We start from the raw sequence: 27,466 nt of genomic DNA, 5'->3' as shown, positions 1-27,466 counted from the left end.
AAAAAAAATGTTGGTATAACCAGTGGCAAGTACCCAGGAACTTGTGGTTTATAACGCACATTCATAATCTTTGTTGATTTTGCAGCAGTGGTAGAGATACAGGTGGTTTGGCCAAGTATCTGCTAGTTATTCAAATAGCTACAGGAATGAAAACAGAGCCAAGGGGCAAAACATTTTAAAAAATTATTTTCTTAATAATTGCATTTGAAAGGTTAACTCATGCTGAAGGGGGACTGTGGAAACAGGAGGAGAAAAGTTCTGACTTTGCATCTAGACTAACTGAAAGTCAGATTGGTCCTGATCCTCAGTCAGGGAGAGGGACAAAACTCTGAAGTCTTAACACCCTGAACTGCTGTCTGGAAGGACAGGCTTTTATTGCCTCTCTGATCTTGCTACCAATGTGTTTCTACCAATGACTGAAGTTAGTTCTAGTTGCAGGTCAGCTCTATGTATGCTTCAATGGAAAAAAACCAAACAGTAAAAATGCTTACTGTGGAGTTATTAATGATTCTGTAAATGAACAAACCACCTCTCTCTATCACTGCCTTCCCTGACTTTATCCCATTTTTAACTGTAAGTCTCATTTTTTTCTCCTGCAAGTTAAAACCAGTCAAATGCACAGTTGTGGCACTAGGCAGACGATCACAGCCCCCTCACATTCCTTGTCTCTACCTGGTGCCTCCACAGCCTGAGACTGATGGGATTCTCCTCATAACATCAGCTTTCCTTTTTCTTGCTGTAGGTAAGACAGCAACACTAATTTCTGCTGCTTCCAGGCCTCAGGTCAGTGCAGGAGGAGAATGAATGTATTCTGCTAGCCCGACTTTTGTAACAGTCTGGATCACACTATTCTGCATAAACAGAAAAGCTTAGATGAATTTTATGTCAGATATACTTACTCAAGAAGCCTCATAGTCTATTGTAATTCATGAGCCAAAATGAAAAAATGCAAGGAAGGAAGGGAATCTGTTTGGCTTGATTTGTTGCCCACGTGCAAGCATCTGGTGTGATACAAAATGCCCTCAGGTACCTTTCCAAGCATCCAGCAGCTGGTCCAGAATGTCTTTGATCTCCAGTAGGGTCTCACCCACATCTGGAAGCCCCATGTGTAGGTCTCAGAAACCCTGGGACTCATCCACCAGGAGACAAAAGGAGACAAGTGGGGGATGAGTTTCAAAATGTTCTTTCAAGTCAGATTTTTAACCTAAGAACACCTTAGGATATCTCAGACCACAACAGATGCCTGCGTGGGCAACTGAATCAAATTCAGTTGGTTTGGGGAAATTAAAAAAAAAATCTGGTAATATTTTAATAGATGTCCTCAAAGAGCCATGAAAGGTAAAAGGACAGGAACTTTTGTAATGCAATAGCAAGTTGAAAGGACAACATTAAAAAGAAAAAAAGGAAAAAAGTATTTATTTTCAGTTTGGAAGATTCCTTTGAGGGGGAAATAAAACGGATGTAGGACCATGTGTTTTCAAGACAGGCAGAAGTGGCAGTGATATAGTATGCAGCCACTAATATACTTGCAAAGAACTAAAAAGAGGTAGAACTGATCATAAATGTAAATAATATGATACATAATTAGTAATAATATCCAACTATATTTCAACAACAGCAGAGCCTTAAAAGTATGAAAGCAAACACCAGACCCACATCTCTCTGAGGTAAAAAAGGGGGGAAAATTTTAGTCCAGCTACAAGACATTTATCAGCTTAGTCCTCATAAATGTTGTGTTACCACCGTAAGATTAGAATCAAACATTAAATTTTATTTTGTTGTGTAAGTCATATCAGAAGATCATAAAAATACTTTTAAAATATTTAAGTGAGTTCAGTGCATACAGATCTACTGCAGGTATTTAGGAATGCTTCTGTGCTTGGTGGTTCAAGCTGGTATGATCACAGGAAGAATTATATTCAGTTTTCTTTATAAAGTTACTAGCAATTAGACTCATAGATACAGGGTTTCTTTTTAAATTTTAGCCTGAAATTACATTAGTAAATAAGGCAATATTCCTTAGGATATAATTGATTGTTTTTCCAGATTACAAGAGGAACATACCTCATCACAATAAAGGATAAGCTTTTCAAAACCAACTGAAAAACCTCAGAACTCTCCTAAAAGCTTACATGCTTCAGAAAAAAAAAATGCTATTGTATCTAGCTTTAACATGGGTAAGAGGAAAAGGATCTCATCTCCTTATGCCAGAAAAATGCAATTCAGAAAATTGCAAAAACTGCATAGCAACCTATCTGGGAAATCCTACCAATGTGTCCAATCTGTGCTTTGTGTCCATTTCTCATGGCAATCTTTTATCTGGGAACAAAGCCACAATTGCTGAAAGAGCTCTGCTTGTATAAAGTAACAGCGTGTCCAATAGGCAACAAAGGCTGGCTCAGTTCTCAGAACAAATAACCTGGCTGGCTCCAGATGAGCTTGCTCAAGCAACAGCAACAACACTTCCCTCCCACACAGGGCTGGGTGCCAGCACAGCCCAGACACCACCTGGGTACCCAAGGAAACCTGTCCAGAACCAGGGGATGTACCCAGCTCTGGGCTGGCCTGGATAAACAAATCAGAGGTTGTCATAGGTGAGTTCACTTTTGAAGAGCTGACGTTCTAAGTTCTTCACACAGGACTGGCCAGAGCAGTGGTTTTGCTTACCTTGATGATGACATCCAGCGTCCAATATTTCAACTACTACTTACTGTGATAAGCTGATAAATAAGGGACAGTAAAGTTACAGTTATTATTATTTTTAGGTGGTCAGATACTGAAAAGGATGGTGTATCTTGTTGGTACCCAGAGAGAATATATGCATCACATATGAAGAGAACAGAATATATGACAGAATATTAGTGGCAATTGCCACTAATAAGGAATTATGTCACTCTACCTTATTTTTAAAAACAGACTTAAGCACATCAACAATCAGACAATGAATTTATTTGCAGGATACATTTATCATACATAGAAAACAATACTTATTGTTTGGTTAATTAAATAGAGAAAAAAGCAAAACAAAACCACAATACATTATTCAGTGTTCCATATATTTGTTAGCTGACATTTTCAAAATGAAGCTTTCTTTTTTTCCTGTCTTTTAAAAAACCCATGATCATGAACAATGCATAGTGGGAACAAAGGGTCTAGAAATCTAACATTCCACAGCTGTGAGTCAGTGTGAAAAATAAGGCCATGTAGAAGGAAAAAAAAAATCCCACAGTGAATTTCTAAACAATACATATTCCATTGACAGGCTTCAGATAAGATCAACTGAGTATATGAAATCTAAAAACAAAGCAATGTAAGGAAAAGATGAATTTAAAATATTAACAAACAACTTGGAAATAGATTTTCCAAATAGGCTTGGAAATAGCCTCCAAACCTTCAACCAGTATCAATCAAGATCAATTATACTATGATGCTACAAAAACCATCCCAGGATGAACATCCAGAGGTGAGAAATACCCAATTCCATTTTACAAAATATGCTTCAACTACTCATGCTACTTATCAGCACATATTTATTGAAGGAATGACAAAGTGTTAAGAAAAAAAGTTTGACCACCAGTCACTGAATGATTCAGTGAAGGGCTGGAAAACATATCTTCCTGCTCTGAAATGTTAATTACAAGTTCTTTTCAGGTTTCATGACAATGTAAATGGAATGAAAGGAATTGCAGTGTCATATCCTGCTCTTTGTTCCTGTCCTTTCACACCAGGTCAGCAGTGTGAAAGTTTCATACAGCTGCCATGAACTCAAGTCCTTCACTGCCCTTAAACGCTGCCATCTGCTCTTCACATGATGGAGTGGATGAGCCCAAGGACCAGAAGTCACAGAGCTGCTGTTTTGTGGCAGTCCCCAGTGCAATGTTCCCAAATGCTGCATTGTGCAGGGTGTGTATCCCAGGTAACTCAGTCACATTAAATAACTAATTAGTAGAACATGTCACATGAAGTTCAGGATCAAGAGGGTATAAAATATTTGCCAATATTGGGTCTTACCTGTGTTAAGTTTCAAGATTCCTTACTCACAAAATTACAAGAACAAAGCTGAGGCAAGACTGCTTGTGGAAATTGGTCTGAATGCAGGTGTACAGAAAGCATATTTTACAAGTAATAACAACTTATATCTAGAGTTTAACTCACATATTTTAAAAACAGTTAAATACAGACAAGGCTATATAAACCTTTATAAGCCTTCTTCATCTGTCATTAGTGATATCCAGATCTGTATGAAAGCTCTGAATTTGTAAGACAAACGTAATTTATTTAAAAAATATTCCTACAGGTCACCCTTTGACATCATGTAAAATGTATGGGAAGCTATGGGAATGCTGGGAGTGCTCATGTGCTAAACTGAACAAAACATATCCTTATTAAAAGAAAGCTGAAACATCCTGACTGCCATGGAGAGTTCTGTCCTGAAAACTTTATTTCTTCACTATGCTCTGCAGAGCCTTGTTCATCCCAGTTCTCCAGAACAGCACAAACAGCAGCAGTAAAGAGTGAAGGCCGACCTTTTTTAGTTGCCCTGAAAAAGCTGTGTTTACCATGCTTGTAGCTGAGGCTTCACAGAAATAAAAAACATGCTTTAAACATCAGCTGAACAAAACTCATGCAGCTGTGGTTACATCATGAACCCACCACTTGTCTTCTGTTAATAAAGAAGTTAAGAATTGCTTTTGGGAAAAAAACCATAAGTTTCTCTTTTTAAATCCAGAGAAAACCATAGAGAGAATTCACAGAGAGGTGGAAAGAGAAAAACAAAAGCCTACATTGCAAGATATGGAGGATTGCTGTAAGCTATCCCTAAAAAAGCACTAATCCATCCTATGGCTATGTATGTATCTCTTATACAAATGTATGCGTACACACATATCCACAAATGTAGAATTATCACATTAACTATTAACATGGTTGTCACAGAAACTAATAACATGGTCGTTTCATTCTAAATAAAAAGGATGAGTTAACACATTTTCCACTGTGGCTCATAATTTGGGATGACTAATCTGCAAGTTTGCCTATACTTTTTCTACTGAAGCCTCTTTCATTTAATTTGTACAGAAGCAAGCTGCTTTTAAATTCCCAAGTTAGCAAAGAGCATGTAACGTCCCCCATGCTAAGGAGTTTTCCATTTTCATGTCATATCATGCACTATCAGAAAATGCTATGTAAATATTTGCTGATATAAAAAACAACTTCATTAAAAAAAAGTAGAACAATAATTATAATTATGGAATTCTTCTGGAAATTTTCAAACAAAAGCTAAGTATAACATTTCTGAATATTAGACATTACTTTTTCCATCTGATACAGATTTAAAATGCATAGTATATACATAAATAATAGCAGCCATCCAATCTTTAAGAGTGCTGTGTTTTATAGTCCAGTCAATATGCCCTAAAATTATATTGCTGGATTCTGTATTAAAGATTCTGAGGGGCTAATCAGAATAAAATGTAGAAGGATTTAATTTAAAGACTTCCTATTTTTACAAAAACAAAACACACATCAGAAATGCTGATGTAAAAATCCAACACACAAAAATCACTCTGTACTTTTGTGTTTTCTCTTGCTAAATAAATGGCCAAAACCCACGGAAAAATTGTCCCAGTAAGTGTACATATGGCACATGCTTATCAGAATGTAATCCATATGTCAGGATTATAGAGAATGAAATGGACCCACTGAACAACTTCTTCTTAAGAGAGTAGTCCAACCTGACTATTACCTTTGTCTACACTAATCTAAGATGTGCTGGGTCACCATTCATACTCAAGTTTGCCTAAAGTCTTGATCTAAAGAACCTGTACATGTCTCATTCAACCCTTACTCAGTCAAATTTTAGCATGTGGAGAAATGGACTCATGAATTATTTTTAAGCACTTCTAGTCCTCTCTCTTCCATACAAGGTATCTAGGGTCTTTACAGTGCCCTAGTGGGTCTGTTTTGCTAAAGCCATGACCAATGTCTTCTCCACCCTCTTCTTCCTTATGAGGTCAGACACAGACTTAAGTTCTACTCAGTAGAACTGTGGCTTTCACTGACTGTGTAAAGTACACTGGCTTTAGCTTCATTTGATAAAACTTCATACTAAACTTCATTTAGTAGCACACTAAATAACCAGGAACAGCCAGCCAGCCTCACTATAGCAGATGAAATTTGTGCATGTCAATTCAGAAGCTTTGGGTTTTCCCAAATCTGTTGCCTACATTTCCATGAGAGGCACTATACTAAAGGATTGTTCCAAGCCATTGTAGTCAACATGAATAAATAAATATCAAACTTGACATGTTTTGAAAGTAAATATCCTGTCTTACTAAACTACCTTAAAGCTTCTAAGTCCAAATTAATTTTTTGCACTGTAGATTGGATGATACAGAGGAAAGTGTTAAAGAGCCACTGAAAGGAAGAGCTCAGATCAGTAAACAGCCACTGAGGTGAGAGGGCAGTCTGGAACAGTCTCAGAGCCAGGCCTTGTGCAAGGACCAGGCTGCTCCTGTCCTCCTGCCCACTGAGGGATGGCAGAGTGGCCCATCTGCTACTCTGAAACCTCTCTGTGTTTCCAGGAGTGATGACAAGTTAGACTTACAGGGTGTAGTTTGCTTTTCCTTTCTTGCACTTTGTTTTACTTTTAGTGGTCCCCAAAGGGGCCAGCTCACACTGGACTGAAGGATTCACCCTCTCCTACCAGGATCTGTCCCAGTTTGCCTGGGTTGAAATGACTGAAAAGGAGAGGCACCGGCCAGCCACCCCACAGAGGTGAACTTCAAGGGCCCACCCAGCCTGTGGCAGCACTGGAAGGGGATGTAAACTAGCCAACAACAAATAAATAAACATGGTTTCTCATTACTGCTTGCATCATTGTAGGAAAGGAGTGCATCTGAAGTGTGAAAGCTACTGTGCAAAAGTACACATCAGTGGGCAAATGCAAACATAACAGAGTTATGAATTTGTGCAGCAACACCAGGAACTGGGCTCAGCCCCCCTTTGTAATTACCCCGGCTTTCACCTCAAGTGCCAGAAGAATCTATTTTACCTGGTCCTGGATGTTTCAGTGCTCCCTGCAAGCCAGGATCTGTGAGCTTAGGTTCCACTTCAGTTCCTGGTAGAAAGGCCATTTCTGTAAAGCCTGTAAAGGAACTCTGAGCTGCAGCAGCTCCTATGGGGAACACCGTATGTATGAGGCAGAACTTGCAGGGTATTTTTCTAAAATTTTCTATTTCAAATATTTAGGCTCCCAAACCAGAGCATTTTTGTTTAGGTATCAGCCTATATTGAAGCAAGGCTCTGACTGAACCTGGTTTAGATAAACTAGGCAATACATCACAGGAGGAAAAGACATGAAATATATAATCCTTTTGGGTACAAAACATTGTAAACCTAAAGAACTTCAAAGCACATCAGACATACTTCAGTCAGTAAAACACTGACTGTCCTTTCACTGTTGATTTAAGAACAAGGATATGGTCTGTATTCATCTCAGAAAGAAAAGCCAAATGTTTAAATAGTTCAAGTCACAATCATATTCTTCCTCTAAATAATTCATATCTAAGACAAGCTAAATATCATTGTTAGCTATCTTTGAACAGAATGAATCCTAGCAAAGGAAAATTACACTTTGAAATACAGAAAACCATCAGTGAGTTACTGTACATATTGCATGCATAGCATTAGAAGATAGACACCATAAAAACAATAGGTTTCACTTTCAACTCTTAACAGGTAGAATACACTATTATTTTCTGAGTAAAACACCACAAACATTACATATCACTTAGGAAAACTCTGCACAGCATACTTCAGCACTCAGAAACTAAATTTCAGTTATCTTGTAGCTATTGCTGACAAATATTGCCTTTTAAAAAACTTCAGCTGTGTCTGATAACATACAACTGAAAGTGTAAGCAACACAAACATGTGGGCTTTGTTATCCTCCCACATGCTTCATTTTTAGCAGACATTGGCACTCCTCATTTACATCCTGAGGACAACATTCCTCCAGTCATTTTGGCCAGGTGGAAAGGAAAGCCATTAACCCAAATGGCTGCTCTCTCCCCATTAATACATGGTAAGCATTTACCTAGCTTTTCCCCATTTTGAGACCAGACTTTAGGGCTTCTTAAAATCCAGTTTGGTAGAATACCAGACTAAAAAAAACCAAAACAAGTCACTGAAGACTATGCTGATTGAGAAATTATCAGAGCCCACACAGACAATTATTTAAATTATAAAATAAAACTGTTTTTTTATCCCACTTTACAAATGTTTGAGGCAAAATAATTCCCTTATTTTGAAATCTGAATTAATGAAGTCTGATTTTTTCCTATGAAATCTTAAATGAAATTTCTCCAGAATGAATACAGTGCTTAAAGAGTAAATAAAAAGGCCCCTACGTTTTCCTACTACATTTCTCATGACCACAGGCATGGTGCTATAAAGTTTTAAATTAAAACAGCAACCACCAGTTGAAAGTTGTTCTTTCAGTGTCATATTAAGGGAATTATTTCAATCTCAGTACTGGACACATTTTAAAATGTAATGTATTCATTATTTCTGTGTACTTTGAGAACTGATGGAAAAATATCCGATGTTCTATCGCGCCGTCACCATCCAAAGTCCCAGTGCAACATTGGCAGCCAAAAGAGCACTCCCAGCAAGCAAAATCAAAAAGCCAACAAGCTCTCTGTTTTGTTTTTCTACAATTAGGGAGCTCAGTGTGGCTTCCAGGAAGGAATTTAATATCCACTGACCATCCAAAGCGAAGCAGGGTACAGCGTTGATAACTGCCAGTGCTCCTGATAGTGAGATGAGGTACCTGGTTGAATGTAGTTAAGGTTCATTGCAAGTATCTGAGAAAATGTTAAAAAAAAGTAATAGAAAATAAAGATATATGTATTGTATTTCTAGTATGCAGAGAGAGACATACAAAGATTATTTTTCTAGCTACCATTCTGTTTCACAGAAATTATGTGAGTAAAATCAGCTTTATGCCATAACATACCCACTCAGGGAACTGCCTTTACAGATTTTTATTTTTTAAGAGCTAAGTTTGGATACTTAAACCTGCACTCCTCACAATCTGAGTGAAAGCAGGAGACAGCAAAACCACCATCTTCTTTGCTTGCTTTGTGTGGTTTTGGAGGAAGGTTATAGTTCTGACACCATGCCTGAACTAAGAAGGTATTCTAGACCCAAGTATGAAATCATGATTAGGAATATTTTCCAAAACACACCCTAGTAAATGACTAGAATATCATCAGAAATCTGACCTATCTCTCCTACTTACCTATTAGCCAGAAAAGCTGAGTGGATTTATGTACATGTGTATGCATGTGGGAATGAGGCACGGGCAGGTAAATTTCACTGCTGGTTAAAGGCTTGCTAACTGCAGTAGCTACCTCCATCCTGAATGGCCTGGCAAGAACACACAGTCAGAAAGCAGCTGGGGCAGAGTGAACCTTGATGTGCTCTCAGAAAACAGGAGCTTATGTGGTACCTTTCCTCTGCTTCTATGGACTTGTTATTAACAACTGAATTACACAGTTTAGTTATTCTATGGCCACGCATAAACATTTCAGTTCCTACGGCCAAGGATTCCTAGATTACCCACTTCAAGTCTACTATCTATAAGTATGTGTATATATATAATCTTGTTCATTAATAAGCAAGGGCTAATTGAATTATCCTGTTTTTTGAACAGCTATTCTATTTTCTTTTGAAGAAAAAAAAAAAAAAAAACAAAACCAAAACTGCCATATCCTCTTATTTAGTTCAGTATAATGACACAAAAATAATAAAACTCTGATATTGCAAAGCTAGCAAGCACACAGCTTTTTTCCTGACTTAAATTCAGGCTTACTTTGGCTTTCTTGTCACATCTGTTAAGGCTCACCCTCAAGAGTTAAAAAAAGCACTGACCAAAAATATGCTCTTAAGCACAAGAAAGTGAGAGATTTCATTTTTAGCTTGGCACATGGACAATAATCAATGCAGAGATGGGATAAAGATGTCAAATCTCTACAGAAATATTTTAGGGCATCCTGTCTAAAATGACATCCAACTGAAGTTTTGTAGGTCACTAAATTCTGAACAGTTCCCTTCTTACCTTAAAAGAACAAACATACTTCAAAGGATACTTGCAAAATGTCTCTATCACCACAGGCAGATCGATACTTAGAAAGTTTTGTCGTGGTACAAAACTGCTGAGACTTACTGAAATGAAAATACACAAAGCATGAAAAGTCATTCCAGGGTTATAACATTATGAATTTTAGATTATAATTTAGCAGAAAAATCACATGTGAAATGACCCCCTTCCAGGACAAATAATCAATCTCAATAAGGGTTTGATTGGGTTTTTTTGTTTTTACAGGAGTGCAGCTATTCTATTTTTCTTAAACATGGCCACTGTCACAGTAAAGTCACTACACAAAGTACAATTAGCATTTCAGTAAAACTAGATCTAAAAAACATATTTTCAGAGGCATCTTTAGTCATAAAGACTCCACTGTATGATTCCAGTATTTTTCAAAGAAAAGAGATTATAGTTACCAGACTTTTTCAACATATGCAGTCCACATGCATACAGTGGGTGCACACAGTGGGTGTATTTTTTGGCCAGAAAAAATTTTCTCTGGCAGTACCTGCAGAAGATCCCCCTAATCTGAAGCTGATCTCATGGTGTACAGGAGAGGGGGAGATGGGGAGCAGAATTCTGGAGTCCCTCTGAGAAAGCAAAGGCTACGAGGGGATTCACAGCTGCATCACACTGTGCCAGTTAGCTGATGCCTCAGGTTTTAGCTTTTTTATTTTTCAGATTCTGTACTACTTTAGTGTGTAGTTCTGAGCTTCACATTAGGGGATGGTAAGCTCTCTTCACAGAGTAGGGAGACAAAACAATTCCTTCTCTAGATGGGGACCAAGGACAACAGACCCAAATCTCAGGCCCAAGAGCATAAACAACAGTGGAATGAAGAGAGAAAATCAAGCAGCATAGGACTTCATAATCTAAAGCTATAATTGGACAATTAGCTCCAATATGCCAATGGACCAGAACTTACAAAAGTGAGAGACCTTGTGACCAGTCATCCATTTTGTGACCATTTTAGGTTCATCTTGGGTGTAGCCCTGGCTGGCCTCTTGTACTGCCCAAGGTGTATCCATTGAGGCCTTTTAATAAATCCCTACTTTATTCTTTAACTCTGTCTAGCCTCTGTTCTAGATCAGCCTTCACAGGGCATCATAGCCAGTACATAAGTAGCTTCTCTTCTGTGTTCAGATGATAAGTGACTTAAAGATATAGCTTGGTGCAACTCAAAAACCTGGAGGTGGGACTTGGCATCCTTAAAAATAGTGACTGGAAAATTGCAGTGTCAAGGACCACATGATCTTGAATACTTTATTACGGTACAAACTGTTCTTTGAAGGTGTACATGAACCTTCGGTAGACTGCATGTCCAATGTTTCTGAGAGATTCTTCAAGGCAAGTGCAGTAGTTTGAGACCTGCCAGAAGGCACTATATTATTACAGGGATGTTCCACCCATTCTGGGTCTGCCAGCACCACAGACCATTTGAGAACCATTCTGTGATAGCTGCAAGAAAAATGCCTTTCCTACTAAAAGGAAGGCACAGCAGGCTCTTATCCCCAGAAGGAAGAGGCTAGGGTAAATTAGTGCAGAATTAGAAAACCACCTTGAGAATAAACTTGCAGAGAATCACCAATACTCTCTGTCTTTAAAGAATGACTTTAGATGTGAGTTGCTAGCCACAATGGCCTGAATTTTCCCTACCTATGTGGAGAATAGTTATAACCATAAGAAATACATACCTCACAGAGATATTGAAAGGCAAGAGTTCAAATCCCACTCAGTACAAACACCCTTTGGGAAAGGAACTTCCAAGGGCAGTTTAACCCACCCTTGGAGAAATTTTAACCATAGGCTAAGAGAACACTGGGAACATAACATACCAAAAGTAGTGCTAAGTATGTCTTCCTTAAGAGTGAGATCAGATTTCTTCAGGTTCACTAAAGAATTCAAGGACACAGTAACAAAGGCAGGGGAAAGCAGTTCTAAAGTCACATAAGGCAGAGAATTATTGTCCATTCAGCCACATAAAGACATTGTCTTCTGTTAATAGATGCTCTTCTAAGAAGTCCAGATAACAAACACACCATGGGTTGGAAAGATATGGACAGCAAGGAGACCCAAAAAAAGAATGGGCTTGGTGGGTGTGGCAGCAAGCAGAGCTATTCAGTATCCAAACTGCCAGTGTGCTTGAAAGTCATGTTTTTGCTTAAAGATTAAGACTGACCTTTGACTTAGGGGAACTGAGACAAAATAAGTCTGTTGGATGACAGAGTGAAGACCACAACAGACAGAAATCCTGGACACCACCCAGCTCAGAAAGTCAAGTCAATCACAGAATCATAGAATGGTTAGGGTAGGAAGGGACCTTAAACATCATTCTGTTCCAACCTCCCTGGCACCAGCAGGAACATCTACTAGACCAGGTTGCTCAAAACCCCATCCAGCCTTGCCTTGAACACTACCAGAGATGGGGCAGCCACCATTTCTATGGGCAACATGTTTCAGTGCCTCACCATGTTTAGGGAAGAATTTCTTCGTTGTAGCTAATCTCTTTCTAGAGGAAAGCCTGTATGATAAGCCACTGATTATCAGAGATACAACTGGGAAGTTCTTCGAAACATTCTATGTGTTTTTCAAGCAGTTTTTAGTATCAAGGCATTACAGTAAAAAAATAGTTGAACCACAAAAAAGCCCCAAAGATACAATTTTTTTTTCTCTTATACCTATTCTACATACAGAATTACTCAACTAAATGCAATATTTTATTAAAATACTCTTTTAGTCTTATTTTAAAAATTACATTGCTTAACTAAGCAGACACTACAGCCTTCTGCAGCTTGATACAGGGGATTGTGCCAGTGAAGGTGCAGGACCTTGAACTTGGTCTTATTGAACCCCATAAGGGTTCAAGTTTGTTCAGGTCCCATTGGATGGCTTCCCATCCTTCAGGTGTGCCAACTGCACCACTTAGCTTGGCATTGTCTGCAGACTTGTAGAAGGTATACTTGATCCTGCAGCGGGGAGGCCGTGTCCCAGCCCTTGGGTGGGGCTGCCCTATGGGATGCGCTCCCCTGCTTGGGAGGGCAGCTTCCCAGGAGCACCCCAAGTTCCATCCCCACACATGCCCACCCTGGCTGCCTGCTCATTCCAGGGCCATGAGGTCACACAGCCTCATGGTGCTCCAGCAGCTCTCCATGAGCACCCTGAGTGCCATCCCCACACATGTCCACCCTGGCTGCCTGCTCATTCCAGGGCCATGAGGTCACACAGCCTCATGGTGCTCCAGCAGCTCTCCATGAGCACCCTGAGTGCCATCCCCACACATGTCCACCCTGGCTGCCTGCTCATTCCAGGGCCATGAGGTCACACAGCCTCATGGTGCTCCAGCAGCTCTCCATGAGCACCCTGAGTGCCATCCCCACACATGTCCACCCTGGCTGCCTGCTCATTCCAGGGCCATGAGGTCACACAGCCTCATGGTGCTCCAGCAGCTCTCCATGAGCACCCTGAGTGCCATCCCCACACGGCCCTGCCCTGGTTGCATGAGACCATGAGGTCACAGAACTCCATGGCACTGCACTGGCCATAAGAACCAACTGCTCAGCCCCCATCCCCAACTGCAGCAGCAGCAGTGTGGTGGAAGAGGGACCATGGCCTTTGTCCAGCGTCTTTTCCTCTCCCTTCTCGTTCTCTTGATGGTCCTGCATTCTCTGGCTGCCAGCTATGCTCCACAGAAATCACAGGAAGCAGGTAAGCTGCCAGCACTGGTCTAGCCTTTCATGGGGTAGGGGGGTCTTCTCGCCAGTGCTTTAGTGAAGGTTTCCTCTGTATGAGCACTCTCCTGTTGAGAGAGTCCCAAGGGTTCATCTCTCCTCCAGGGGTGTTGCACATTGTGCTTGAAGAGTGTTGAACTGCCAGCTCAGAGGTCCCCAGGTCCTCTGCAGCTCTGGCAATCCACTGACATCTGGCTCCCACGTTGTTACCTGACCCCCATCCAGTGCTTCTGTACACAAGAGCAGAAGATCCCAACACACAATGGAAACACTTCTCTGTGCTTGCTTCTAGCTAATTCTCTAGCAGATTCTCTGGCAGCTTGGAAGAAAGATGGTTTGGAGCCCTTGGGCGAGCTTGGAGCATGTAAGTTCTCAACGTCCCTTCCTTTGAAAGAATAATTATCACTAATGTGTCAATAGCTTACTAATGAGCAATTTTCTTTAAGATGTTGAGGCTGATGGCTCACAGAAATCTCCAGCCACCAAGCATATGCATAATCCCACAGGTAAGTTACCTAGTAGAAAGTACATTTACCTTTTAATCTTCCTTCCATGTCAAATGCAACTCGTTCATCCCAAGGCCGACGCCAGCCTCTGGCATGGCCAGGTAGTTGCTGTCCTATGGTCAGCACAGGATGGCTGTGTGGCAGCAGGCTCTTTCCCCAGTGCCTACTCTTGGATGTAGACATCAGAAACTAAGGACATCAGAAACTAAGCTGAGAGTGTGTTAGGTTCAAGACATCTGGATCCCATTGCAGAGAAAATGCAAAACAGGACTCTTGCACAAACACAGCTTCCCCTGCAGCTCCATCCCAGAGCTTGCCCTGAGTACCTAGATGACCAAAGCTACCAAAGCAGCCCCAGACAGGATCCCCCTTATGAGCTGAGGTCCACATTAGTGTTCTGATTCGTATATTGGGCAAGGAAGCTAGAGGGAACCTCCCCATCCTCCTACATCCTCCATGCCTGTGCCATGCTGAGGCTTTACCTGTATCTGCTTTTTAGTAGTACTACCAAAGTCTGGAGAAAAAAAAGAGAATGTGAAAGCTGGTGAATCTCCTCAAGCAGACCAAAAGCATTCAGGTACTGAGCAGTCCTGCTGGGGTCCCTTATGGAGAAACACATCCTGAAACCTGGGAGTGGCTGCAAGGGGTGCACATGCTGGGGAAAAGGCAGACAGGGAGAGCAAGGCTCAAGTGTCTCCTGTGAAGGCCTGACTCCATCCCCTTGGGGCGTGGGAGCTGGCCCAGAGAGGGAGAATTGCATGTGGAACTTCTTATGAGTTTTTGCCGAAGAAGTGACTGGCCAAGTAGCAGTGCTCCCCACTCCTGATCATTTGAGCTCTGTTCAGAGGGACAACCATCCCCAAAGGTGGGAGTATGCCTCCAGGACCAGCACTGCGGGGAAAAGAGAACATTCTGGTGATATCAAACATGCTGCAAGTTCACGAGTGGTAAACAGGCAGCAGACAGGCTAACACTTTGAATTGCTCTGCAGAAAAGGCTGGAGAAACAACCAAACAAGCTCCTAATGCCCACGAGCACATGGAAAGCGTTTTCTGTCGTGGAATAGGCTGTATAGTAGGCATAGTGATAGTCGTGCTTGCTGTGACAGCTGGGGTACTGATGTGCTCTCTCGCACTCTGCTGGTGTGGAAGAAAACGGTGAGTCATCAATCCCCTCACAGCTCCTACTTCCCTCAAAGGCAGCTCACAGCCACAAAGTGCTTCTAGTCAGGCTGCTGTGCAGGAGCAAGTTAGTGGTTGGTTGAAAAACTCTGCTGAGGCTTTTGCAGCTGTCAGCAGCTTTAACTGGCCTCTTATTTTCTGGTCTTCTCTTGGGGAGCCTACTTGGACTGGAGCCAGTGTTTGCTCAAATTGAGCCTGCCTGGATAAGAGCAGCTCGCATGAGCGACAGGCAGAGGCAAAACAAAGTCAGGATGAGAAAGAGTGGGGGTAATATTGCTCTAGAAAGCAAGAGATGCATTGGCACCTCCTGCTAACCAGTGAACCTGCCTGGAGGAGGCCCTCTGCTTAGCCACCTCCTCTCTCCACAGGCAACTCTCTGCTGGAGACCAGCAGGAACGCGCCCGCCTGATCACACACTCAGACAGCCAGACCAGTTCACCTGAACCTGCCCTGCCAATGCAGTAGCCCTAAGAAACTCACACATCTAATCCCGGAGCTGTCCCTGTTCCCCTGCCCCTCCTTGGCTGCCCTCAAGCAGCTGTGGGAACTGCCCAGCCCTAGCCACAACAGAAACAGCCCCCTCCACCCCAAACCTGCTGGCTCAGCCCTCTGGACAAAGCTGAAGGTGGGCCTGCCAGGATAGGGGTTGGGCTGACAGAAACACAACCAACAGCTTCAGGGATTGGATTTTTGTCTCAATAAAAGGGACAGTCTTCACACAAGTATTTGTATAGTGTCAGAATATCCAGAGTTGGAAGGGACTCACAAAGATCATCAAGTCTAACTCCTGGCCCTGCACAAGACATCCCCAGGAGACACACCATGTGCCTGAGAGCATTGTCCAAATGCTGCTTGAACTCTGTCAAGCTTGGTGTTTTGACAGTCTCTGTCAAGACTGCTTCCCTGGGGAGCCTGTTCCACTGCCTGACCACCTTCTGGGTGAAGAACCTTTTCCTGATACCTGACCTAAACCCCCCCTGGCACAGTTTCAGGCCATTTCTTGGGGTCCTGTCACTGGTCACCAAGAGAAGAGATCAATGCCTGCCTCTCCACTTCCCCTCATGAATTTGTAGACCATGATGAAGTTTCCTCCAGGCTGAGGAAGTGATCTCAGCTGCTCCTCAAATAGTTTCCATTCTAGACTCTTCCCCCTTTTCGTAGCCCTCCTCTGGATGCACTCTAATGCCTTTATATCTTTCTTACATTGTGGCGCCCAAAACTGCCCCCAGCACCTGAGGTGAGGCTGCCGCAGTGCAGAGCAGTGGGACAATCCCCTCCCTTGCCCAGCTGGCGATGCTGTCCCTGATGGCCTCAAGACACAGGTGGCCCTCCTGGCTGCCAGGCCACTGCTGGCTCATGTTCAGCTTGCCACTCACCAAGACACCCAGATGTCTTCCTGCAGGGCTGCTCTCCAGCCTTGCATTACCCAGTTTGTCTGTATGCACAGGTCAAGTGATACCCAAAGCAAACAACTTGACAAGTTGAAGGCTGGTATCAGAACATCTGATCAAAACTCTTGTTCATGAGCCAAAATAGCAAAATGGCTGAGACAGCCAGTGTATTCAAAGGTTTCAAAAGACACACACTGCAAAAACTGTAGTTTTAAAGCCTGACTGCCTCCTGACAAACACCTAATGGCCACTACCATCCTGAACCTGAAATTATGCCTACATTGAGAATGGATCATTGCTCTATTTCCCTCTCTGTTACAATAAAGTGTTGTCACTGACAGCCACTAGAAATGGATCTAAATTCCAAATCTTGCTGCTGAAGCAAGCTCCAAACACAGAGAAACTCTTTAAGAAGTTGCTGGACTGACCATTAGAGACTGTAATATTAAGCAATGAATTTTGTGGCTGTAATGGATCAAACCTAATGATAGTGGGCAAATCTGTCCTCTGAAGAGTAACAAAAGAATTACAGAAATTATGTTCTACAGGCTTGTCTTCAAAGACACTGCTGAGAAGAGGTGAACAGCAATGAGCCTGGGTGAGAGAAAACAGTCAATGTTTTCCCACTCTAATTAAACAATTCTTTGACCTGGAAATAACATTTCTTTTGTTGGCTCATGCTAGATGGTGTTGGCAAATATTGAGAAGGATTCACAACAGACACAATTTTAATTGGAAGTGACTTGGAGACTAGGTTGACCAAAGAGCTTTTCAAAACTTCTTCATTGGGGAAAGGGCATGTATGCCATGTAGGAGACAGACAGCACGGCATGAGATACTTCCGTGTGGTCTCCTGAAGAACTGTGTGTGTAATCCTTTAAACCTGGGTTAAAAGCAATGAAGGACCATCCTCAGATAGAAGGGTTAACAAGCATGGAAATACTGAGAGAGCAGGCTGTACCAGAAAGACCTTCACCATGGATTGTTGTTGCTCATAAACATGTCCAAAGCCAGGAAGTGCCTTTTTGATTTTAAAAGACTTGGATACAACAGAAGTAGGAGACTGGCCAAGCTTGAGGAAATGATCTCTAGGTAAGTTCCTTCTTTTTGTGAAGAAAATCTTACAGTTTTGGTCTGTGATGGATAAGAGTAACATTCAGGGATATGATGTTTCCTCAAGTAGTGTGAATTCCTAATATAAATCTTAGTCACCAGATTCTTCCCAACCAACAAGGGCCAGAGAAGGAAGTAAAAATGTTGGGAATAAAACCCCTCATACATAATAAAGAAGAAACACTGCAAATTTGCATGGCAGTACTGACAGGGCTCTCCATTTCAACCTTACATAGCAACAGTCCAACAGAGGAAGGGACTTTAGAGCATAACTGGCCTGCAATAGGAAGAGTTTAAAAGACTTAATAGCATGTGTATTGAACTGGCAGTATGAATTTATATTGGATAACATTAGATACTTTTTACAGAAAGAATGCTAATTAAAAGCATTAATGTGTCTGTCCCAAACAACATGCACTCCTAATCATCCTTCTGTTTTAGTTTTGGCCAAATCTCCATCCCTGTAAGTTCATTTAGGATTATAATTCTTTAAAATTTTGCTATTTTTAAATACTGGAAACAAGTGGTATCTATTGCCTCTATAACAACAAAAATATTTTTGCTAGGGTATTTAAATTTGAGGCAACAGAAAGATTTAATAGAAATAAACTTAAGACTATTTCTTCTAAGTAGCTAATACAGATATACTTTTTAAAAAAAATCTATGTCATCTGGAAGTTACCTTCAAATGAAAATATGAAATAATTACTGCTTTTCCATAAATCAGGACTACCATGACAACAATACAAGCCTAATCAGAAAATAATGCCTGCATTATTTTAGAATGTTATTCAAACATTGCTTCAGTGACATTTCTGGAGAAAGTATAGTCATAGTACACACTAGTACTAGAACTCCCATATTATGTTGTGTGTTAAATATAGCACCACTCTAAAAAGTAATGTTTCCTGCAGGCAGAAAGATCACACTACAGAATAAGGCATTTCATTAAAACATATACCTATTTCAAAGCTCACACAGTACAGGAAGAAATTATTTTCTTTTTTTTTAACTGTAAAAAACAGTTACCACATTTTGATCAGTCACATTTGGGGAAAAAAAAATCAAAAACCCACACCAAACCTGTTGGCCCCAGCCATCCCTGCACAGTGCAATGCTAAGCCTGAAATATTTAGAAGTTGTTTCACTGGAATGAAACTCTACAATGGCACAGCAGACTGCTTGTTACCCAAGCCAGCATCCTATCATTTTGGTCTAGTGTTTTTCAAAAGGGAACATAAGAGCATAGATTACATTTGCAGCAAAGCTGGTAATAAAATTAAACTTCTAGCTTTCAAATTAATACATTAAGTACACAATTCCAAGGGTAAATCACTTTAAAATTCTACTCCTACATGTGTATGCAAACAGCATTTTTGCAAATAACTTCTTAAAGAAGAACTACCCCTTTAAATGCAATAACATTCTTTTCTGACTTCTGAAAGACTGGCAGGTTCAATTCTTATGCAGAATTACTACAGTGGGAAACACCAATGAAAACTCCATTGCTCCAATGTATTGAAAAGGGAACAACATCAATTGATCTTCAGTACCAATAGTTTGTATTGTTAAAGACCAAGAAAAGGAATTCTGAATAATTATAAAACTCTATTCTTAAAATATGTTGCTGCATTTGAAATAAATATCATCAGATACAGTAGTGTGTGTTGGTAACACACAAGTGAAAAATTGCGTGTTTTTCTTCCTTTTCCTCTTAAATGGCATAAGGACAGAAGTAACAAATGAAGAGATTATATTTTGGGCTTAAATTAGAGTATATTATAAAAAAAAAAGTTGAAATAAGTAACTCCTCACAGAATAACAAACTACCAGTATGGAAAAATAAAGACTGATAGATTAATTAAAAATATGGTATCCAAGAATGTTATTGGATTTACCCCAGCAGATTTCATCACTGTTTCTAAAACTCTTTACCTAACTCTTTACCTCTGTACCTAATTCCATTGCTTATTCAGAAAAGTACAATGCCTTCCTAAGGAGATATTCCAAGGCAGTACTTCTAAACTCACCTCAAGAGTTTCAGCTGTCTGTGAGGAACAGATACCTTCCTCACAGGAAGGGATAGTAATTTAACACTTCAAATTTCTTAAAGCCCATCTGCAGCTAATTTTCACCATGCCACTCAAGCTATCAAGTCGGATGTTGATGAATTTGTTCATTCTTTCCATACTCACTTCAGGAGGAGAATAACTTTTTATTTATATAAGATGCCCAAAGGAGAGTCACAGTGAACTTCAAAGAAAGGAACTAAAATTTTATATGTTACTTAATTTAGGGCAGTCAAATGACAAAATAAATCAGGAAAAAACTATGTTGTGATAACACTTGTGACTCAGTAGTCATGGGAATCTGTCACAGATACTTGGATATTAGGTGTGATTTAAGCAGTCATGCTAATATTCCAGGCAAGGTGTTGGAGCAAGGTGCCCTAGAGATTTTACAATAGCATTTTGAGACATTTATGTGCTAGGAAAATGAATGCACCTGGTTCCTATGACTAACCTGAATAAGATCTGTTCCAGAAATAGCCCTTTCATAGTTTTCTGAAAAAACAACCATCTCATATCACATATGGTTTCTATTACCTTCATAACTCATTGCACTGTGAACATTTTATTTTAGGTCTGAGTAGTCCATGACTCTCCATTGGCTGTAACAAGAAATGGATTCTGCTTTAAACAAATTAACTGAGAAGCACTCTTAAGACCTTGTTTAAGCAGGCAGGCAAAGGAAACTATATTAGAGATTGCTTTTGCTAAGCTTCCAATAAATGATACCAACCTGTGTACTGAAGATGCAAGGGGTGTCCTACATAGAGCATGTCAATATGGGGTGGATGCTTTACCCTGATGAGCCTTGTTTGGTTCTCCAAAGAAGGAGTCACACAAAAGCTTGGGACAAAGTCCTTATGGCAGTCCATGTTGGTTCGACAAACTTTGCTGGCTTCAATAACTTTTCGTGCTGGCAAACAGGCATACTGCAAAGGGCATTCAAAATCATCATGAAAGGTAAAGGTAAGCTACTTTCCAGCACATCAAATTAAAAGGAACAAAAGATTCCTTTTTAAGCAAAGAAATGCCTCACTGATATAAGCCCACAAAGAGCTAAAATCTGATTTTTCCCCCTAGTTTTTTGTTGTGAAATCCTGACAAATCTCTACCTGATGCATATTCAACCTGTCATTCCATATTTTGTAGTGTGGAAGAGAGGGTATGTACATATGCCAAAATAAAAGCAAACTTTTTCTAGCAAAGTACACATATGCACAACAAAACATCACGGCATCTAAACACAGGTCAGTGATTTCTAATGGACAGAGCCTGTACCAACATCCTAGTGACTTACCTGTTCAAGATGAAGTTTTAGCAAATAAACCAAAAAACCTATCTGGTGTGTGGTAGCTAAGAAATCATTCTCAACTAAGATGAACACAGGACTCAATGCACTGCTGTGCCCCAACCCCTGCCTGTAACACTCTTTCACTCTCTGACAGACCAGATCTTTCTTGCTCCCCATGGGCCAAAGACAGTACAGCAGAAGGGAACAGGAAATTAGTTTTCCCCTTCATGTCTCTTGGAAAAATCTCAGTGACACTTTTCCTTTTGTTCTAAAAATAGAAGCAAGGAATCATAATCTACTTTTTGCCTTAGGAGGAAAAGCAAAAGTAATTTCTACCTTCTCAGCCTGATCACTGCACTCCCCATAACACATGAGTGTCAGACCCTCACCATTAACCTTGATACAAATTCCTTCTACTCTAATGAGGGAGAAGACACACTTTCAAAAACTGCTGCATAGCACTGCAAAGACCATTAAAAAATGTTCAAAAATCACAGCCACTCTAAAGACACCTGAAAGTCACAAGGTCTCAAGCTTCCTGATGCTTTTATTTCTTCCTTGTTCATAAGTAGCAACTACTAACTTAAGAATGCCCAGGCTCAATGGGATAGTGATTTATCAAATCTTGCTGACACTGCCATATTTCGAATGAACCACTGGAACGTGTTCAGCTCTTAGTGGTTAAATACCCTGGAGTGGGAAATTTACCACTGCAGAAACTGTAAACACAGCAGATTAGGAAAAAATTTATTTTCATTTCTTCAGGTATTTATCACTAGAGTCAGAACAATAACAAACTGGTATGTGTAGAAAAGTTTACACAGTTGATTCGTGTGTTCTTCTGCTTGTAAAGAACCAACAGAAATATTCCATCACTGTCAGTATGGAAAACATATTTTAAAAAACATTGATGTATTTTCATAGAATCATAGAATGGCTTGGCTTGGAAGGGACCTTAAAGATATCCCATTCCAACCCCAGTCATGGGCAGGGACCTTCCCCTGGATCAGGTTACTCAGAGCTCCATCCAACCTGGCCCTGAACATTTCCAGGGATGGGGCATCCACAGCTCCTCTGGGCAACCTGTGCCAGTGGCTCAGCACCCTCACAGTAAAGAATTTCTTCCCAATATCTAATCTAAACCTGCCCTCTTTCAGTTTAAAGCCATTCCCCCTTGTCTATCACTATATGCCCCTGTGAAAAATCTCTCCTCAGCTTTGTTGTAGGCACAACATTTTTAGGCACTGGAATGCTGCTAAACCCTTTTATAAGGCAGTAAGGCAAAATCCTACTGAGAAACTTTGTTTCTATGTGACAAGAAAATCAACATAGTGAAAAAAAATTAAAGTATGGGCCCTTATTTTGAGAAACTGGGCAATCTCTAGGACCTTCTCCTGCATGTTTTTATTTAAATTTAGGGAGCAGCACTGCTGGCTTCAGACAAAATAACTGAACAGACAGTCCAGGGCTTTGCTTTCCCTGTAGTGCTGAATACTTTTAAAAGACTGAAACACCAAAATAAGCAATTTCGACTTCTTCTCAAAAGTTATTTTTTCTCACCAGTATGGTGCATCCAGAATACTGAAAATGACTGAGGTGTCTTTCTGCCTTAAGGAATGAGGTGTCTAAGATTTTTTATGATTCTTCCAGAGACTTCCTGTTTGATTATGGGAAAAATTGTAACTAGCATTTTGTAGTTTTTTGAGCTGTAATTGGGAAAATTGTATACATGCACACCTCTATTACAAACTGTAGATATTCTTAAACACTTGAGTATGCTGTATAGGTGTGGGCAAATATTACTAAGTTAATATAAAAAAAAATTAGATTTACCAAAGAGAATCAGCAGTTTAAGTAACTTACCAGGTGGCTGTCCAACTTATTGCTGTATGAAAAGCAAATGTCTGTGAGGCTGTTGTTACTACAACATTCTACTGTGCCATCAAGTCTTCTGTAAACTAAAGAACAGAGGCATAGAGCAAATAATCAATATTATTTGCTGAAAAAATTAGTCTCTGAATGAAGTAAAACTATTATTCCTATTATTAATTGTCCTGCAGCCTTCAAGAATTACACTAATTCACAGTCTAGCTGAGGCTCAATCACGACTACAAATAAAGCTTCACCACCACATGTGAATGTCCCACGATTTCTGTCACGTGACATACTGATTTTTTCACCTTTATAAATCTTCTTGAGATACTGGAGATCTACCACTGCATCATTTTGAATATTACAAGTTGCCAAACACTTCTATATCCATTGCCCCTAACTTGCACCAATATTTGGCTTAGAAATTTGTTAGCTACTACTGTACTGATTTCACTGGCTGGCTATGGAAATGGCCAAGACTCAAAACATAATTTTTACATCACGAAAGCCTTCCAAGCCTTGAAGGCTGCAAAAGTGAACAAATTATGTTTTAAACCTTGATTTAACTAGTCTGGTAAAAACCTTTGTATATATGCTCTTGAAATGAATTAGCCTAACTTGCTGTCCAGCTTAAACACACACAGATGCAGAAGAATGGTCAGGGTAAGGATCTGTATCACAGCAAGTGCAGTCCCTTCCCAGGCAGATCGAGCCTGTGATACTGGCTGCTGATTTATCACTGCACAACCTGCAATCCACTGACATGGAGCTTTTTGCCTGGGGCTTACAGGTGCAAGCACTGTACCGTACAAACCTTTTTTCAAGTACCCTGAGGCTAAGAAACCACATATATTTTTGAATAGCAAATGACCATGAAATTAGTATTCTTATAAACTACATTGAAACCACTTTTTTTTTAATTTCAAAAAGTTCCTTAGGGCATTGTTTTCTTTCTAGCTTCAATACTCAGATAGTTCACTCTCCGTTTGTTTTATAGTCAACTCGATGGAGTTCATTTGCTATATACATTTTTATCAATACTCTGTATTTATGTCAAGTTGTGAACTGTCAAGTTTTTGATAAATGACAGCTGCTCAAGACCAAACAGAGTTCATTTAATTTCAGAGGAATATTTCTCACTGCTGGAGGCTTATGACTCTGAAAATGCAGACAGACTGGTCTGATTAGAAGGCAGAATAGGGACAATGGGCTGCTAACACAATACAGCAACCAGGCTTGGAAGCAATATTGAATCTCCAGCACTAAGCCTCTAGTGTTCCAATCTAAATAGGACCAGTTCATCTGCAAAATATGCAGTTTTATTACCCATGACTCCAAAATTGCACTTCAGAGAACAGCACAATCTGAGGATATATATACCTACAACATCTGAGAATTGGTTCTTGCCATTCCTGCCCAGCTGAAAGCATGGGCCAAAGTTGCACTCCTCTTCAGAGGCATAATCCAAAGTGTCAGACCTCTAAAAGCAGGTTCTTACCCATACTCCGCTAGTTTCCAGTTTAAATATTTATCTCAGTATCAGCTATATGATCACTTTCTTTGTATAATTAAAAAAAAAAATCCAACTTTTTCAGTGTCACAGAAATTCTGTAGTGCATCAAGACCACAAGACCATGGACAGTCGAGTAGCCTGACCTCCTGTTTATTTCCAGGATGATGGAAAAATGCAGTGACAATTTTAAAGCTCTGACTAACATCCCACAGGCTTTGCTCAGCAGCAGCCCCTTACCTCTGGAATTCAGTTTCCATGAGTGCTTGCATGAAAGAAACTTTAGAGGGCTTCAGGGCATATCACAAGATGCTCAGCTAATTTAACTTGACTGTTCTTTTTTGTTGTACTGAATTTTTGTTTATTATTCTAGTTCAGTTCTTTTTTTCTTTCTTTTTCAGTTTCTTGGGAATAAGCCCTTAGAGTAACAAGCACTAAAGTATAAAAGGAAACAGAAGGAAGCAGACTGACTTCCAGAAGCAGTATGGGCAATCCAGACAAAACTGAGTTTCTGGGCAATGACACAAAACCCCATAGGGAGACACATCTGAAGAAATGGCCATAATAAAGCACATCATTGGGTTAAATCATATAATTTGCAATGTCATGCTGATCAAAGCTGTGAGGTAACGTGAAACTTACATCTGCAAAAATCACTGAGTTGATCCATTTTACAGAACTTAAAATAGAGGAGATAATTGTACTACTGCTAAGAACCAAGTTCTGTAATATCCTGAAGAAGCAAATATTATTATTCAGATCATACAGGATATTTGTACAAGATTACTGAAAGAGAAGAGAAATTCCTATGTGTAGCCCTCTCTCACTTTCAGATTTCACAAAACAGCATGGCACATTGGTAATTGCTTAAGACAGGACAGCAGATTTGACTTACAAGAAATCTGACCCCAACAACAAATTCCAAATCCAAAAATCTTTAAGACATGATTAAATTAAAATATAAATTAATTAACATACAAAATAATGCGGAGAGCACCTTAAGTCATACCTCTAGCTGGAAAGCTTAATTGCTGTAGGGTGGCTGCACTTACACAGTAGCCGACCTGTGACTTCTCTGAAATGTCTCCCAGACAGGAATTCCAGTCTTCCACATTATAGACTGGGCAGTCTTGTAGGTTAGTGACAAGGTCTCCCACAAAAAGACCTCTTGGTCCATTGGCAGGAGAATCCTGAGAACAGTGAAGTCAGTCATTTTACAATAGGAGGATAAACAAGGATTAGTTTACAGTTCACTGAATACTATGAAATCTTTAGGTTAAGACACTAAAAAAGGGGAGGGGAAGGAAAGGGAAGTCTTTAGGCGTCCTGGACACATCTTAAAATTTGAGTAATTATTTTCATGTAGGTCAAAATGGTAAGAAAACTCACAACATATTAAGTTCAAGTAACTTAATACCCTAAACTTTTCAAGAAAGCGGGTGTACCTATATTTTCAAAGGTAATAAAGCATTATAAATGTAATTTTCTCCTGAGTTTTATCAATTGACTTTTAGGTCCAAGAAAGATTGAATCCTTTCAGCTCTGCTGTTCAACTGTGCTGTATTTGATTAAGTCAGAAAAAAATCATTCCTTTCCAGAATCCCAGAAATCTATCTCTACTTTACTTCCAGCTGACCAAACAAGGAAATCAGCTCAAAATAATCTTTAACATTGAAAAAAGATAGCAGTAACTGAGTGATAACACAATTTCCAGTAGATTTGCTTTGTGCCAACACAGAAAAACAGTTAAAACCAGAAACAAACCTGCAAACTCATCTCAAATGTCTCAGCAGTTTTATAGTATGCTAATTAGTCTATTATTATTCATACCATGTTCCTTTATTTACTAATACTAATATACATGAGACTGAAAGGAAAACTTTAAGCAAGAAGTTCACTATATTAGATTCTGCAAAGAGCTGCACTGACCAATTCTGATTGTGATAATCAGAGATACAGGTACATTTCAGATCACAAAGCATACAATATGGGAACAGCAAATATCCTTCTTACCTCTGCTACCTCAGTGACAAGTGCCCCAACACCCGTGTAATAGAAAGGGAAAAGAATGGCTGGCAGCAGAAACAACACCATGAAACTGGCAACACCAAGAACAAAATTATGCCATACCCCTAAAAAGAAGGCAAAAAAAGTTTCTAAATAAACACTAATAACAAAAAGCTGGTTTCTAAATGATCCTACAGCTGCCTTCTAATTAACTGTCCAGAAATTATTACTTCAAGAATAAATGAAAAGTTAATTTGTGAACGTAGGCATAAAAGAAGAGTACATAGATTACAAACTTTAGCCTCTATAAATGCCCCTTTGTAAGGGAGTTTTAGAGAAAACTCTTAAGCCCCTGAGAATTATACAATCAAAAAAGACAGGAGAGCAGTAAGTCCATTTCTAAGGTGTCATTCCACCAGATTAAGATTTCATGTGCCACTACTTTTTTAAGTATGAGAGGGTACTGTACCCAGAAGAGAAACTGGGCTTCTGAATCAATTATTAAAATACAGTTTCTATCTACAGAGTTGTCTTCAATCATAAATATTAAAAAGACAGTGGAATGAAATACATTACGTGTTACTTTCTACCACAATAAACTGTTGAAATTAAGGATTTCAATAAATAGGCTTATTTTTGAATAAATAC

The 27,466-nt window shown here is 39.9% G+C and overlaps 1 protein-coding gene across 1 annotated transcript in view; it reads right to left on the bottom strand.

Annotated features, from left to right (window-relative positions):
• Window positions 1-2,929: 2,929 nt before the first annotated feature.
• MBTPS2 (membrane bound transcription factor peptidase, site 2) overlaps window positions 2,930-27,466 on the bottom strand; it is a 41,354-nt gene continuing 16,817 nt past the window's right edge. The window contains exons 6-11 of the mRNA XM_066545429.1: window positions 26,825-26,943; window positions 25,821-26,001; window positions 23,293-23,387; window positions 20,872-21,067; window positions 10,152-10,227; window positions 2,930-8,830 (exon numbers count right to left, since the gene is read on the bottom strand). Coding sequence (XP_066401526.1) covers window positions 8,608-8,830; window positions 10,152-10,227; window positions 20,872-21,067; window positions 23,293-23,387; window positions 25,821-26,001; window positions 26,825-26,943 — 890 coding nt within the window. The 3' untranslated portion in view covers window positions 2,930-8,607. The remainder of the gene's footprint in view (window positions 8,831-10,151; window positions 10,228-20,871; window positions 21,068-23,292; window positions 23,388-25,820; window positions 26,002-26,824; window positions 26,944-27,466) is intronic.

This window comes from Molothrus aeneus, chromosome 2 (assembly GCF_037042795.1).
Source record: "Molothrus aeneus isolate 106 chromosome 2, BPBGC_Maene_1.0, whole genome shotgun sequence".
In the NCBI taxonomy this organism is placed as follows: Eukaryota; Metazoa; Chordata; class Aves; order Passeriformes; family Icteridae; genus Molothrus; species Molothrus aeneus.
This window is presented reverse-complemented; position numbering and strand designations above follow the sequence as displayed.